Source organism: Dioscorea cayenensis, chromosome 1, assembly GCF_009730915.1.
Source record: "Dioscorea cayenensis subsp. rotundata cultivar TDr96_F1 chromosome 1, TDr96_F1_v2_PseudoChromosome.rev07_lg8_w22 25.fasta, whole genome shotgun sequence".
Taxonomy (NCBI): domain Eukaryota; kingdom Viridiplantae; phylum Streptophyta; class Magnoliopsida; order Dioscoreales; family Dioscoreaceae; genus Dioscorea; species Dioscorea cayenensis.
In genome coordinates this window covers 30,040,523-30,054,546 of record NC_052471.1, presented here as the reverse complement: position 1 = coordinate 30,054,546, position 14,024 = coordinate 30,040,523, and the positions used below count along the sequence as shown (strand labels likewise).

The following is a 14,024-nucleotide window of genomic DNA, read 5'->3' as shown; positions in this document are numbered from 1 at the left end:
CAGTGAAAATGGTTTTATATTTTTATTGTTTGGCTGAGTGGCTCCTGTGCCACAGCCACAGGTGCAAGCGCGCTCCTTTCACTCCTTCCCTTCCCTCTATCAATACATTTATCTCTCTCTGTCGCTTTCCTCCTTTCCGTTAAGGTCCTATAAAAATCCCTGCGGAGTTGGGAATTCCTTGTCTGCTGCAATCCAAGAGAAAAAAGAAAAAAGAAGAAAAAACCAGTCAGTTCTTCATACTTCTTTGAACAATTAATCTAAAGTTTTGATTTTTTTTTCTTTGTTTTGTTTATTTGTGTCTAACATCGCAGGATAAGATTGATTTTCTGGTTATCAAATGCTTGTTTGTTATCAATCTCTTATCTTGCCAATTCCTGTGAAATTTTATTTTGATGCAAATGAAAGGAAGAAAGAAGAAGAAGAAGAAGAAGAAGAAGAAGAGGAAAAGTTGATTTTTTATCTAACACTAATCACCATGCAGGATTGACTGAGAGTTTTGAGCGGGTTTAGGGAGATGGCTGCTGCCGGATTTGCTCCTGCTTCTTTGCCTTCTCTGAGGAGCGGGGAGTCAGGTTTGGGTTTTGCCAAGAGTGTGGATTTCACAAAGGTTGCCTTTGCCGCTGATTCCCGCAAGATCGTTTCCATTTCTCGGAGGACCAAGGCACCTTCCATCACTAATTCTGCTGGTTCTGGGTCCGACACTGTTGAGCTGGAGCCTGCTTCTCAAGGGAGCCCTCTCCTCGGTATTCATTTCTCCACTAATATGTTTGTTTTCAATCTTTAGAGCTTGAGCTTGAGGTATTTGTTGTTTTGTATGTCTTGTCAATAGTTCCTAGGCAAAAGTATTGTGAATCTGTTCACAACACTGTGAGGAGGAGAACTCGTACAGTGATGGTTGGAAACGTGGCTCTTGGCAGTCAGCATCCCATCCGAATTCAGACCATGACTACCTCTGACACGAAGGATGTCGCCAAGACAGTTGAAGAGGTCCATTCTCTTTCACTTTGCCTATTCTGTTTTGCTTCTTTAGTTTTTAGATTATGGGAGTATGCGAACACCCAAACCCAAAGAAAAAGCCTCCTCTTTTACCCAGTTCTTATCTTTGCTTTATTTTTTACGTTCTCGTACTGACAGTTGGTGTTAAGGATCGTATTTTGCTTGCTGTCATTTTTTTAAAGGTTATTTATTTGTCACTGCCTGGCCGAGTATTTGTTTTTTGAGATTGTCCCAGAGATCATATTTTGCTTCCTCTCATTTTTGAAAGGCTATTTATTTGTCACTGCCTGGTTGAATATTTGTTTTTTGAGATTGTCTGAAAGATCATACTCTGCTCTGTGTCATTTTTGAAAGTCCATTTATTTTTCACTGTTTGGTTGAGTATTTGTTTTTTGAGAGATTCTGAAGGCAGTTTCCTCTTCAATTATTGGGCCTTCTGGAGTTCAGGTGATGGAATCTTGTTTCAACATTTGCAGGTAATGAGAATAGCAGATAAAGGAGCAGATTTGGTTAGGATAACAGTTCAGGGAAAAAAGGAAGCAGATGCTTGTTTTGATATAAAGAATAGCCTTGTTCAGAAAAAGTAACATGCCTATACCTTTTACAGTTGAGCCACAACTTACATGTAATGACAATGTCTCATAAAATTTTTTCGTTTTCCAGTTACAATATTCCTCTAGTAGCAGACATCCATTTTGCTCCTTCAGTTGCACTGAGAGTGGCTGAGTGTTTTGATAAAATTCGTGTCAACCCAGGAAATTTTGGTCTGTTTTTTTACATTCTAGTTTACGATGATAAACTTCTATAGTCAAGTGTTATGCAACATATATATTTTCAATCACTGGAACAGTTTATTGTTTCAGCTGATAGGCGGGCCCAATTTGAAAAGTTAGAATACACAGACGAAGATTATCAGAAGGAGCTTGAGCATATTGAAAAGGTTTAAGCAGTCTATGTCCTTCCATCTTTGGCTCTTCCTCTTATTTGCTTTTCTTTTGTTGCTTTGGACTTTCCATAGTCCTGGACAAGCATATATGAGTCAGTATTAGCATCAAATATATGTGCTCCAGTGCCATTATATTCTTCAGAAGTTTTAAAAACTTCACTCATGTTCCATTCTATAAATTAAATGCAAGGTATTGACTATGCATTTTTTTTTTTAAAAGACAGTTTTTAAGATTCTTAACTGTCTATATCTTCTTGATATAAATTTGCACGTATGACAACATTGTCATGCTAATTAGAACAAAATTATGCTCATCAATCTGCCAAGTAATTTTTTACAATATATGTTTCAATCTCATATAGTTTCCTTCTGATGAATTCACTTATCTCCTTTATTGAACCAGGTTTTCTCTCCGCTGGTTGAGAAATGTAAGAAATACGGAAGAGCAATGCGCATTGGAACAAATCATGGAAGCCTTTCTGATCGTATAATGAGTTATCATGGGGATTCTCCCAGGGGAATGGTCAGTAAGTTATCCTTATGTAGTTTCATTCACTATTCCTTATTTTCACAATGAATGTATACTCACTCCCATACATAATGGTTTTGGGGCAGGTTGAATCTGCATTTGAATTTGCAAGAATTTGTCGGAAGCTGGATTTCCATAATTTTGTCTTCTCAATGAAAGCCAGCAATCCAGTCGTCATGGTTGAGGCATATCGATTGCTTGTGGCAGAAATGTATGTTCAAGGATGGGATTATCCTCTGCATTTGGGAGTAACTGAAGCTGGAGAAGGTGAAGATGGGAGAATGAAATCTGCAATCGGCATTGGAACTCTTCTTCAGGTATCTGTTGTTTCATGGCTTCTGCCTACTATTCCACTGTGCTGTATATGTTTAAATATGTGTAGATCTATCAATTTTTATGTCAGTAAACTGATCATCAACATCTCAAGCAAATCTGATGGATAAATATTCTCTCATAAGTCAATCAATGTTCAAGACTTGAAAAAGTTTCCATAGTGTGCTTTCATGTATTTCTCTTCCTTTTCAAAAACTTATAATTTCATGAGGAGACTTCATCTTTCAAAACGGTTGTGATTAGTCTAAAAAAAATGATCATTGGTTTTCCATCTAATAGATTTGAATTAATTCCTGACATTTATTATCTTCTTCTCCTAGTTGAGTTGATTTTATTTTCTTCCCATGTAACCCTTGTCTAATATGCAAATCTAATTTGTACTTGACTCCCACTATTTGCCTACATTTATTGAATTAAAGCCAGGAGCATAAATCAAAATCGAAATTCGTTGCATCTTTCTCACGGTTGAATGTGGTCTGAATTCTTTGATAAATGATTATCTCCTATGAGATGTGAAAACCATCAAGATTTACAGAGTTGAATAGGATGATAGGATCCTTAACCCTAAGTCCTAGTGTAGAAATTGTGGTGATTCACATTTAAAAGGCACATACTATCCTCGCCAAACTTTTCTGTTTTCTCTGACTGGTGGTTATTTGTTGATTCATTTGAAAACCAGAGATATTTAGTCTAAAAAATTGATAAGACAATATCTGTTAAACTATGTTCCTGCTAGGATGGTCTTGGAGATACTATCCGGGTCTCCCTCACTGAACCACCTGAGGAAGAGATTGATCCTTGTAGAAGACTTGCAAACCTTGGAACACAAGCTGCAAATCTTCACAAGGGAGTGGTAAGCTTCTCATGTACCTGTCTGCCTCGTTTTATTCCTATCCTGCTGCAAAAACACTGTTGGCAACAAATTCAGTTTATAATTTTATATTGTTATTTGTAAATATTTTTCCAATAGGTGCCTTTCGAAGAAAAGCATAGGCATTATTTTGATTTCCAGCGTAGAACAGTTCAATTGCCAATGCAGAAGGAGGTAAGTTTTTTTAACCTTTTCCCTTAATGAGGACAAAATGTGGTTCAACTTGCTGATTGATGGATTTTGTTTTCTCTGAATTAGGGAGAGGAGGTGGACTACCGTGGTGTCCTACATCGTGATGGTTCCGTTCTTATGTCCGTGTCCTTGGATCAGTTGAAGGTAGGTTTCCTTTTGTCTAATGCTATTTTACTTAAGTAGTGTCTAACATGAAAAAACTAATGCATTACAATAGTATTTAGTTTTGAAGTATGCAACTTGTTTATTGATATATGTTTGCAAGAATAAAGTTCAGTCACAACAGGATTTGGCTCATCACCTCGTCATCCTGATCATCTTGAAATTGATTGTTTTATGTAGAGATTTTTGGTTATTCATCTTTAACATCACTTTTAGAATTTAGTTTTTGCCTGCATTCTTTAACCCTGAAATTTATTTTCTGCAGTCTATCCAGCAATATGTCTAAAACTTAAGAATAATAGCTGTGTTTCCATGTTATAATGTTATATTAGTACTCAGAATGTTGCTGCCTTCCCTCTATTATTAGCTTCCTATCTGTCTTACTGACTTTTTCTGTTTGGTCCATTCTATCAGACACCAGAGCTTCTCTACAGGTCTCTTGCCACAAAACTTGTTGTCGGCATGCCATTCAAGGTTAACTTTCTGAGTTTTGATAATAACATAATTTCCAAATATGAATGACCATATTGGTGGATTATATGGTAGAAGCCAAAACTGTTGTTTTGACGTATTGCATGAACTCCAGGACCTTGCAACAGTTGATTCTATTCTTCTGAGAGAGCTTCCTTCAACTGAAGACATTGATTCTGTAAGCATTCAACACTTCTGTACCTTTTTATTACCTTAAGTAATAAAGTGGCAAAAAATTTTCCGACATCTCCAGGGTTTTGAGTGTCATTGTTGTTTAATGTCTTCTGTTTATTTATTTATTTTTGTTTTTGTTTTCTCACTCACTCTGTGTGTGTGTGTTACTTCTAAGCATTTTTGGCTAGTCATTAAAAAAATTATTGAAAAGACTTGTATCTGAATGATATTTCTTTTTGTCTATCAGAGGTTGGCTCTCAAAAGATTGGTTGACATAAGCATGGGAATTTTGACTCCTTTATCAGAACAGTTAACAAAACCATTGCCCCATGCTATTGCCCTTATAAATCTAAAGGAACTTTCATCTGGTGCCCATAAGCTTCTGCCAGAAGGTTAGCCTTTTGATGCTTGCATGACTCACGACTCATGATCACACAGTATTTGGGTAGTTTTCTTCTCATTGGTCTATGCCCATTTTATTTTAGGTACTCGGTTAGCTGTGACTGTTCGTGGTGATGAACCCTATGAGGAACTCGACATCCTTAAAGATGTTGATATGACAATGTTGCTACATAATCCACCATATAGCGAAGAAAAAATCGGCAGAGTTCATGCTGGACGGAGGTAAATAATCTTGATGAGTTTGGATTTATTGATGCCTGGTCAGCTTATTTAGTTGCTGATTTATTTTTTATTACTGTTTGGTTTTACTAGTGGAGGCTTTGTTACTCCTGCACAAGCAGACATTAAACTTTCTCCATCATATCTAACTTCTCCATTACCGCAGGTTGTTTGAGTATTTACAAGACAATAATCTGAATGTCCCTGTAATTCACCATCTACAATTTCCTACCGGGACTCACAGGTAGTTAGTTAATTTTGATGGATTCTTGTATCAATATCAATATGCAAATGTTCATAGGCAAATGTCCTTTCTTGCATGCAGGGATGATCTAGTAATTGGTGCCGGGAGCAATGCTGGTGCTCTTCTTGTTGATGGTCTTGGGGATGGTGTACTACTTGAGGCACCTGACCAGGATTTTGATTTTTTGAGGAGCACATCTTTTAACTTACTGCAGGGTTGTAGGATGCGAAATACCAAAACGGTCTGTTGCTATGATTGCTACCATTTTTTTTCCTTCTAACAAGAATAATCATGTCACTAGTTTGTATTCTGATTGTCTTTGATTTATTTGTGCTATGAATCTGATTTAGGAATATGTCTCATGCCCTTCTTGTGGCCGTACACTATTTGATCTTCAAGAAGTTAGTGCTCAGATAAGGGAAAAGACATCCCATTTGCCTGGCGTTTCAGTATGTCTTTATCACATCTTCAGAACCAAATTTTACACAATTCAGTTATTGTTTATAGAAAAATGATCACTCTTTGATGCTTCTTGTCGCAGATTGCAATCATGGGCTGCATTGTGAATGGGCCAGGAGAAATGGCTGATGCAGATTTCGGGTATGTTGGTGGTACCCCTGGAAAAATTGACCTCTATGTGGGAAAGGTATGCCAAAGATACTCTGGAGGGTATTTATTTGCTCAATTTCAAAGCAAATGATTTCGGTATTCTTTCATATCGAAAAAAAGCTCAAGGTATTTCTTATGATAGGAAATATTATAATAGCTGAAGGCACCATAAAAACTAACACATTTGGGTTCTGGTTAATTTCTGGAAATAACATTATCCTGCACATTTCAACCTCAACAGCAATGCGGAAAAAATCATTTGACTGAGTTGTGATTCTGCTATAGCCGGATATGAACATTGGGTGCATGTTATTATTGATGGATATTGTTCTAGTTACAAGCTATCAATTTACATCCACCAGATTGCAGCCAAAATGTTTGACGTACTGCCATAGCCATTGATTTATAGTCATTCTTCCGAATAACTAAAATTCACAACGCATTCCTTGTCTGTCTGTTAGTCTCTCTCGAAATTGTGATGATCTATAGTTTTCTTCTCTTAATTCACATCACTCTGAAAATCTATGTTATGTGGTATTATTTTCTTGTTTGGCTACTTGTTTTGTATTGTCATGTGGCTTGTACTCTTTTTTATGTGACAGACTGTGGTTAAGAGAGGCATAGCAATGGAGCAAGCACCAGACGCACTGATCCAACTGATAAAAGACAATGGACGTTGGGTGGATCCACCGGCTGATGAGTAACAGAGTTGCAATCAAAGGGGATTAGGTTAGCTTTGGATATAAAAACATAAACAAAATTGTTCACATGGAATTGTATTCCATTCCCATAATAGTGTGTAATTTACTTGGAAGGGAATAAATAAACATAAATGAAGTCATTTAGCTATTAATGATCAGTAATTGTATTTATTGTTCTCCATCCTCTATAGTATATAGTAGTTCATGACATGCAGCGAAAAATAATATTGTCCGTGCCTGTTTCTTGGATGAATTGAACAGCAAGTTGCAACAATGACCATTTTGCTGAGAAGGTGTCATTCATGTTGATGTTACAACGTGATCTTTCTTAGATGCAAACCATCAAACTTATTATTTGGACTTTATTCAATCCAAACCTGAAAACATAGGCTGAAAGACTTGAGGTCTTATGTTTAAATGGTTTATTGCGCTTAGCAAACATTATGGGCTATACACACTGCACATTTTTTGCAGGCAAGCGTCATCAGTAAAATAGTCAAGTGCGTTTGGTTTACATTTGTAATGGTTCATCCACTCAACTGTTTTTATAAAGTCTCAGAAATTTAAACTTCCAAATTAACACCTGAATTTACTAGTTAAAACTAGTGCAGAGGCTGGACCAATGTACATGCCATCTTGGCATCCTGTGCAGCTTGCACTTGGGGAATTTAGTTTGCAGAAAAAACAGCTTCCATCGCCTGAATGATGCTGGTGGTGTCAAATCTGAAATTTCTAAAACTTTTCCCCGGTGCTGTATCAGCAATCTGAGGTTCCACTCCGGTTCCTGTTGCAGCTCGGACTAATGAGTTTTCTATGCTTGTTCCCCCTGCAGAAGTGGGTTTGGCTTTCCACACGCATGTACCTTGTCATATTCAAAACATATAAGCATCAGAAATGTGATAGAAAATAACTACTAATCAACCTATTATTTCCATAAGAAAATGATTGATGACCCATTTTCCATTCTCACACTGTCAGCATTGAACATGACAACATACATAGATCTGTCTACAAAATTCCAAGGCTTTCATGCACGATTAAGAAAGTAGACTTCTTCATAGGAGTGAGATAAAAGAGCATACCCTTAGCTGATGAATCCTGTTTCGGACTAGCAGGAGGAGGGTGTGCCAAAATCCACGCTTTAAGAGATCTGCAATTGGCCAGAGGAATGGAAACATGACAATGCAAACAAACATTTCTACATACAACAAAATCAGGCAGATACTGACATTAGGAAGGGTGCAACCATGTAAAGCTTCAAACCATTTGTTCCGCGTGATATTGCTTCATCACCTGCCGGCAGAAGTTCATCAAGCCGGTGCCACGAGATTTCCTGGAAGAAATGATAATGTTTAATTTCGCCTCTATGCAATTAAGGACAAATAATTCTTTATTCTTGCATGTAAATGAGAAGCTCGAGCAAGTACATGAAGGGAACTACAAAATTTTCTCTATAACTTTAATAACATGATGAAACTTTACAATATGTTTGCTGACCAACAACGATTAAGAAACAATTTTGCAGCCCAGCCCCTGAAATGCTCCCCACATTGACTCCTAACTCCCAAATAATGTATGAACAGAGGGGGTTAGAATCATAAATAATTTACAGTTGTCCTCATGCTCGGAAAATCTGTCAAATATCCAGAAGAACCCAGTCCACAAAAGAACTGTTCCACACAAAATCTTAAGGATATTAAAACATTATTTCCTAAATATAATGAGTGCAAACTTCAGCAATTTTCAATAATTAACAAAACTATTATTTAACAGACGAGCTCAAGAGCACTAAGACTGAAGCAGACAATTGAAAAACAAGAATAAAAAACTAGAAAGTTGATAAGATAGTATACACTTATTTCTTTTTTGGTTAGAGGTGCAAATGCAGTGTCTTCCTTCACCCCAGCGATTATGTACAGTCGAACTCTTTGTTGTCCAATTACAACCTCAAGAAAGTCATCCATGTTAAGAAGTCTAGAAACATCAAAACCTGTTTCTTCTAGTACCTGCATTTGCCATCAGTACAGATGCAGTGAATGGACAACTTGAAGTCAAAAGTACAGAAATTTTTCCTCAATTATAATAACATCGAGAAGAGAACTGAACATAGGACTAAAAGAAGTGCTCGGAAGGAATTTTCTACAGCAGTTGACAATAGAGTGAAATTAATTTTCTTGCTCTTAGAGCAATCAACTTCTAAATATAAAACTAGAGAGTTGCTGTCAGATGAGAAGAAATTATCAGGGGAAAGTATCATTAATTAAGCACCTCTCGGACAGCACAAGTGTGATCTTCCTCATCTTTGCTCTTCTTGCCACGAGGAAAACTCCAGCTTGATCCTGCCTTCCAACCTTTTACAAGCAGACACTGCAGTGGGTAGAAATATCAATATTTCTGACAAGAAGATAAATGAGGCATGCACAAACTATCTATTTGCTATAAAAAAATCAGCAACAGACCATAAGAAAGATTTACAGTCCAGATATCAGCAGAAAGCTTATAATAATGGCTTTTTACAAGGAAGAAAACTTACCCTTTCATAGGATTCATCCAATATAATAGCTCCAGTTACTGGAACTCGAAACTTGTAAGAAGTGAAATCTTTGTATATGTCATCTATATGTGCAATGTATGGCCTCAGAGCAGCACAGCTATTAAACACTATAATGAATCAAGGAAACAAAGCAACTCCAGAATAAAAAGAAAAATTTAATATTGAGAAAGTATTATTAAGCAAAAAAGTCCAGCAGCAAAGTTTTGATACATTTAATTCTATGAATAACGCATGTCAAGAGGATTTACTCCAAAAATACTGGAATAAGAATAGAAGCCATTTACAGTTTAGGTGTCATCTGCATATATCAGGAACATAGAGGCCAGAAAACTGAAATCTTTTTTCCAAATGAACCAAATAGCAAAAGATAAATGCTTCAAGCTCTCTACAGAATGTAGTTTAAAGGTAGTTAAGGATACTCAGAGATGTAAACTCCTTAAAAGAGAGGGATTTGAGAGATGGGTTCTGCTCGACTGAATTGTCCTCATAAAACCAATGTGCTTGCTCAAGAAGAAACAGAATCCTTTCAAATGACTCCAAATCTTCTTTTGGGACATTCAAAACGAAGCGGCTGCATAAGATGAAGAATATTAATAAGTGCAAAATCAACTAAGGCTAACTGCCCAGACGGTTAATAATAAGTATAAGAGCATTGAACCATATCAGATCTAGAAAGGACATAATTTGTAACTTATGTAGGTTATACAATGGAGCAATAACAAATGCTCAGAACAAAACAGGATGGTGAGTTACTTGGTCTGCCAAAAGCTAATCGTTAGAACAAGAATGAGCCTGATACAAATATGATGTGAAGCAAATAGCTATGGATAGACTTTGCGCTTAGACACAAACAAATGTTGGCAACACTCAAGTAACCGAAACTTTTTAGAAAAAAAAATGCTGTTAAAAATCTGAAATAAGTAATTGCTGCTAGTTCCTGTGAGAAAGCTACTTCTTTTCCAAAGATGTGTGCGTATTCCAAAAAGAACAATTTTTCAGTTTCCAAACGAGCGAGTGGTAGAATGAAAATCACAGAAAGATCATTAGGTCATCTTTCGATCATTAGACTAGATAATCTAAGACCCCAATGAAATAACGAATATGTAAACAGTGAATTAGAGCAAAAGAAAAATCGCAGAGATGAAGGAAGAACAAGGGGAAAACCTGCAGAGATCGTCAAGGAGCTCTTGGGGAGGAAGGGAATTCCTCATCGGGGTACTCGAAGAGCGATGAAGCCCTCCGGCTGCCATCATGCGATCTTCTTAATTTTCAATTCAACTTTTTTGGTTTAATAATAATTTTTTTTGGGTAAACAGGAAGAAGGAGAAGAAGAAGGTGATTGATTGATTGATTGACGATTATTGAGAAGCTTCTGGTCTTGTTTCGTAAAGGGAGAGATGGGCCTTCTTTTCAATGTTTGGCCCTGATCCATTAACAGCCAGCCCATCAGACTCAACACTGGCTCTGTTTGTAATCAATGGTGTTTAATTATATAACATAAATAAATAATGAATGAGAACGAAACATGTTTGAAGTTTGATTTTGCTTGTGAGGATTGATTAATTGAGTAATAATTAATTAATTAATTAATCAACTCACTCGTGATACGCAAAAGTCTTAAAGACTAGAACTAGATTGGAGGGAGGCAAGTGGCTGAGTGGTGGTGGTTTAGGTGGGTTGTTGAAATCAAGCAGTTAGGCCGGGACAAGAGAAGAGAAAGATGCATAAGAGAGAGAGAGCATTTTAGAAAGCTTTTGGCATTGCGTCTCGTGTCAATGTCCCCAAGGCCCAGGATGAGGAGGAAGATGATGCGTTTGTGAGCCAACATTGGTAAGCATCACACCAACCAATGCCAATCCAAGATAAGCCATCTTTTTCCATTTCCAGCTCATCCCCATTAATTAATTTACTAATTACCAAATTTAAAAAAAAGAAAGAAAAAAAGCTAAGTAAGCTTCTTTCCTTTCAAACTGAACCCGTTTAGAACTTTAGATTAGTGGAATAATAATATATATATATATTCATTAAACCGATGATGACAATGCATGATAGTACATTATAAAAATATTACACAGTGTTGGAAGTAGAATGGGCATGCATGATATCATGCATGCACCATTATATTTGCGCAAGGGCAGGAACTCAAAAGTGGGCATGCATGTGCCTTTTTGGGTGGACAAGGCCAAGGGTGTTGAGCAATCAAAGGCGGAAGAAGCTCCAGACAGATAAGTGCGTGCCAACTGCCATGACGAACAACAACAACATTTATGTATATATATATATATAATACATGACCTTTAAAAAATAAAAACCACAAAACTGAAGTTGTACGAGCAATGCACTATGCATGGCCCATGGGTAAAGGTCTCACATCACTTGTTTAAGCTCCAAATTATTAATTAGTAAACATGGAATTTACTTTTTACACATAATTATGACCAATTAATCACGCGCGGTAATAATAAGACTTGTGTGCGTGGGTGGTAAATCCAGCACGCTTAAGCTGCTGCTGCTGCTGCTGCTGCTGCTGCTGCTATTGCTGCATATATGCTGTAGTGAGATGAGCAGTAGTGTATGTAGTACTTGTACCGGCCAGTTTGCTGAAACAGAGAGCTGCTAGTAGTAGGGCTGGGATGGGGCTGGGGGTGGGGTGGTCTAGAGATGAGTGGGAGGTGGGTCCTTGTGAGACACACGCGTCGAAGCCCACCCGTTCACGCAACCGAAGACACTGAGAGGTCCCAGGATTGGATTTGTAGGGGCCCCGCCAGTTTGAGAGTTGAAACTTGAAAGAAATTAAAGATAGCTAAGGGAGGTTGGTCTCGGTCATTCCTTCATGAAAGAGAAATTAAAGCGAACAAGAACCAGCACGCAGCAGCAGCAGCAACAACAACAACAACAACAACAACAGTAACCATCAGATTCAGAAGAAAAGAAAGAGTAAAGAAGAAGATATATAATAACAAGCTAGCTAGCGCTTCTTCTCCACTTTGCTTGCTTCTTTCTTTCTTTCTTGCCAATATGTATCGCATCGCATGTATAAAAAGCAAAAGCAAATGGGAGATCAGGGGTCGTCCTATAAAAACAAAGGCAGGACACCAGGACTGGGAAAGAGAAGGCTTGCAAGCAAAGCCTTTGTATATATATATTTTTTTAAAAAAAACAAAAATTATATATTAAAACAAGAGAAGAAAATATAAAATATAAAAAAGGTGTGGGACGTTAATTTGAAAGGCTAGCTAGTTACTCGTTTTAATTAAGGATTAAATTTCACTGATTGAAACTGATTAAATTAATTGGGCATGCTCCAAAATTAATTAAGTGGCTTAGTCATTTATTATCATTTTTTTAATTAGTTGCAACTTGCATGCATATTATGATCATGAACCTTGATATGATTGTCATGATAATTATAAAAGTCATTTGCTTTTTCCCGCTGATCGTTTTCGGAAAAACAAAGCTTTGCCCAATATACAACATACAAAACAGTACTCATGATAGATAGATATGCACCTCTTTCACTGTTTTTCCAAAATTCACTTCTTTAGTTTTTTCCTTTATATTATAAGAATATTTGACCTTCTCCCTTGGTTGGTCTGCCATATTACTTTTGGATGCACAGACATACATATAAAAGTAGGTAGAAGCTATATATTAACATAGAACAAATTAAAACCTTAATGATGCCAATTCATAATGTTTCATTTTCACCTGAAGAAAAAAATAAAAATAAAAATAATAATAATGGGAGATGAGCTAGGGATCGATATGTAGTGCAATCGTTCTAGTTACTAATTAGCCAGCCAGCACACAAACATGCAACTGCAAGGAATATATATATATATTAATAATAAAAAAATGATGAGTGATGACGAAGCAAGCAAGAAAGAGCTGGTTGAACCCTCTTCCTGTTATTTTACTCAAAGGCAATGACTGATAAATAAGGCCAATCCGGCGCCACTCACAAACAACAGGACTAACAAAATACTCTCAAACAGTGACAATCTCAGGGCACCACAACATCCATGTCAAGGATTATATATATATATATATTTATATATATAAACACACATATCAATCAAAGCACATCGATCACCATCAAAAAAAGTAGTAGAGAGAAGAAAACAAACAAAAGGATTGAAATTCGTTATATTTAAAAATAAAAGAAAATAAAAATAAATGTTAACTCATTCTGATAAGATCAGGAGTGTGGACATGGTTGGTAATCATGTCATCACTGCCCTTTGTTTTGTTTAATCATGTGTGTCGACGTCTCTGTTGGTGTTGGTGTTGTTGTTGTTTTGTTTCTACTAATATAATACTTAATTAATATTAAATAATAATATAATAATAATTGAGGGGATTAATATTTAACAATTAAAACAATAAATAGTAAGATGAGATGAGATGAGATGAGATAGATGAGAATGTGTGGGATATGTGGTGGTCCTGGAGAGAGCACTCGATCAGCACTCAGTTAAGCATTTCCGACAGACTTCTCTCAGACTCTTGTGACTCAAAAAGCCTTCCACTTTTGCGTTGCCAGCGCCACCAGCTTTCCCGTTTCAAGCGTGACTCTGCCCGGCGCCACCACCATCAGGCCCCCACCTCCCTCCTTCCACTC

The 14,024-nt window shown here is 36.8% G+C and overlaps 2 protein-coding genes across 2 annotated transcripts; one reads left to right on the top strand and one right to left on the bottom strand.

Annotated features, from left to right (window-relative positions):
• The first annotated feature begins 58 nt into the window (after positions 1-58).
• On the top strand, positions 59-7,028 carry LOC120265760 (4-hydroxy-3-methylbut-2-en-1-yl diphosphate synthase (ferredoxin), chloroplastic). Its single transcript, XM_039273727.1, has 20 exons — positions 59-225; positions 482-743; positions 830-987; positions 1,473-1,579; positions 1,660-1,760; positions 1,860-1,936; positions 2,346-2,465; positions 2,558-2,788; positions 3,541-3,657; positions 3,775-3,849; positions 3,934-4,011; positions 4,444-4,503; positions 4,616-4,678; positions 4,922-5,066; positions 5,160-5,298; positions 5,462-5,539; positions 5,621-5,780; positions 5,890-5,988; positions 6,081-6,185; positions 6,751-7,028. Exons 2-20 carry the CDS (start codon positions 515-517, stop codon positions 6,850-6,852), a joined length of 2,244 nt encoding a protein of 747 aa, XP_039129661.1. The 5' UTR covers positions 59-225; positions 482-514; the 3' UTR covers positions 6,853-7,028.
• A 220-nt stretch (positions 7,029-7,248) lies between these two features.
• Positions 7,249-10,746, bottom strand: LOC120265772 (mRNA-decapping enzyme subunit 2). The gene is made up of 8 exons (XM_039273738.1): positions 10,568-10,746; positions 9,823-9,974; positions 9,383-9,510; positions 9,118-9,216; positions 8,703-8,855; positions 8,079-8,182; positions 7,932-7,999; positions 7,249-7,711 (listed from the first exon to the last, which is right to left on the bottom strand). Exons 1-8 carry the CDS (start codon positions 10,654-10,656, stop codon positions 7,518-7,520), a joined length of 987 nt encoding a protein of 328 aa, XP_039129672.1. The 5' UTR covers positions 10,657-10,746; the 3' UTR covers positions 7,249-7,517.
• Between the last annotated feature and the right edge of the window lie 3,278 nt (positions 10,747-14,024).

What these genes read in the sequence shown, in the direction of transcription:
- LOC120265772 (XM_039273738.1), bottom strand. Translation starts at nt 10,656, where the DNA reads ATGATGGCAGCCGGAGGGCTTCATCGCTCTTCGAGTACCCCGATGAGG. An exon ending in CTCCTTGACGATCTCTGCAG is followed by an intron (nt 9,975 to 10,567) that starts GTTTTCCCCTTG and finishes CATCTTATGCAG; the next exon opens with CCGCTTCGTTTTGAATGTCC. An exon ending in TAACCAAAAAAGAAATAAGT is followed by an intron (nt 8,183 to 8,702) that starts GTATACTATCTT and finishes CATTTCTTCCAG; the next exon opens with GAAATCTCGTGGCACCGGCT.
- LOC120265760 (XM_039273727.1), top strand. Translation starts at nt 515, where the DNA reads ATGGCTGCTGCCGGATTTGCTCCTGCTTCTTTGCCTTCTCTGAGGAGC. An exon ending in AATTGCCAATGCAGAAGGAG is followed by an intron (nt 3,850 to 3,933) that starts GTAAGTTTTTTT and finishes TCTCTGAATTAG; the next exon opens with GGAGAGGAGGTGGACTACCG. An exon ending in TTGTCGGCATGCCATTCAAG is followed by an intron (nt 4,504 to 4,615) that starts GTTAACTTTCTG and finishes CATGAACTCCAG; the next exon opens with GACCTTGCAACAGTTGATTC.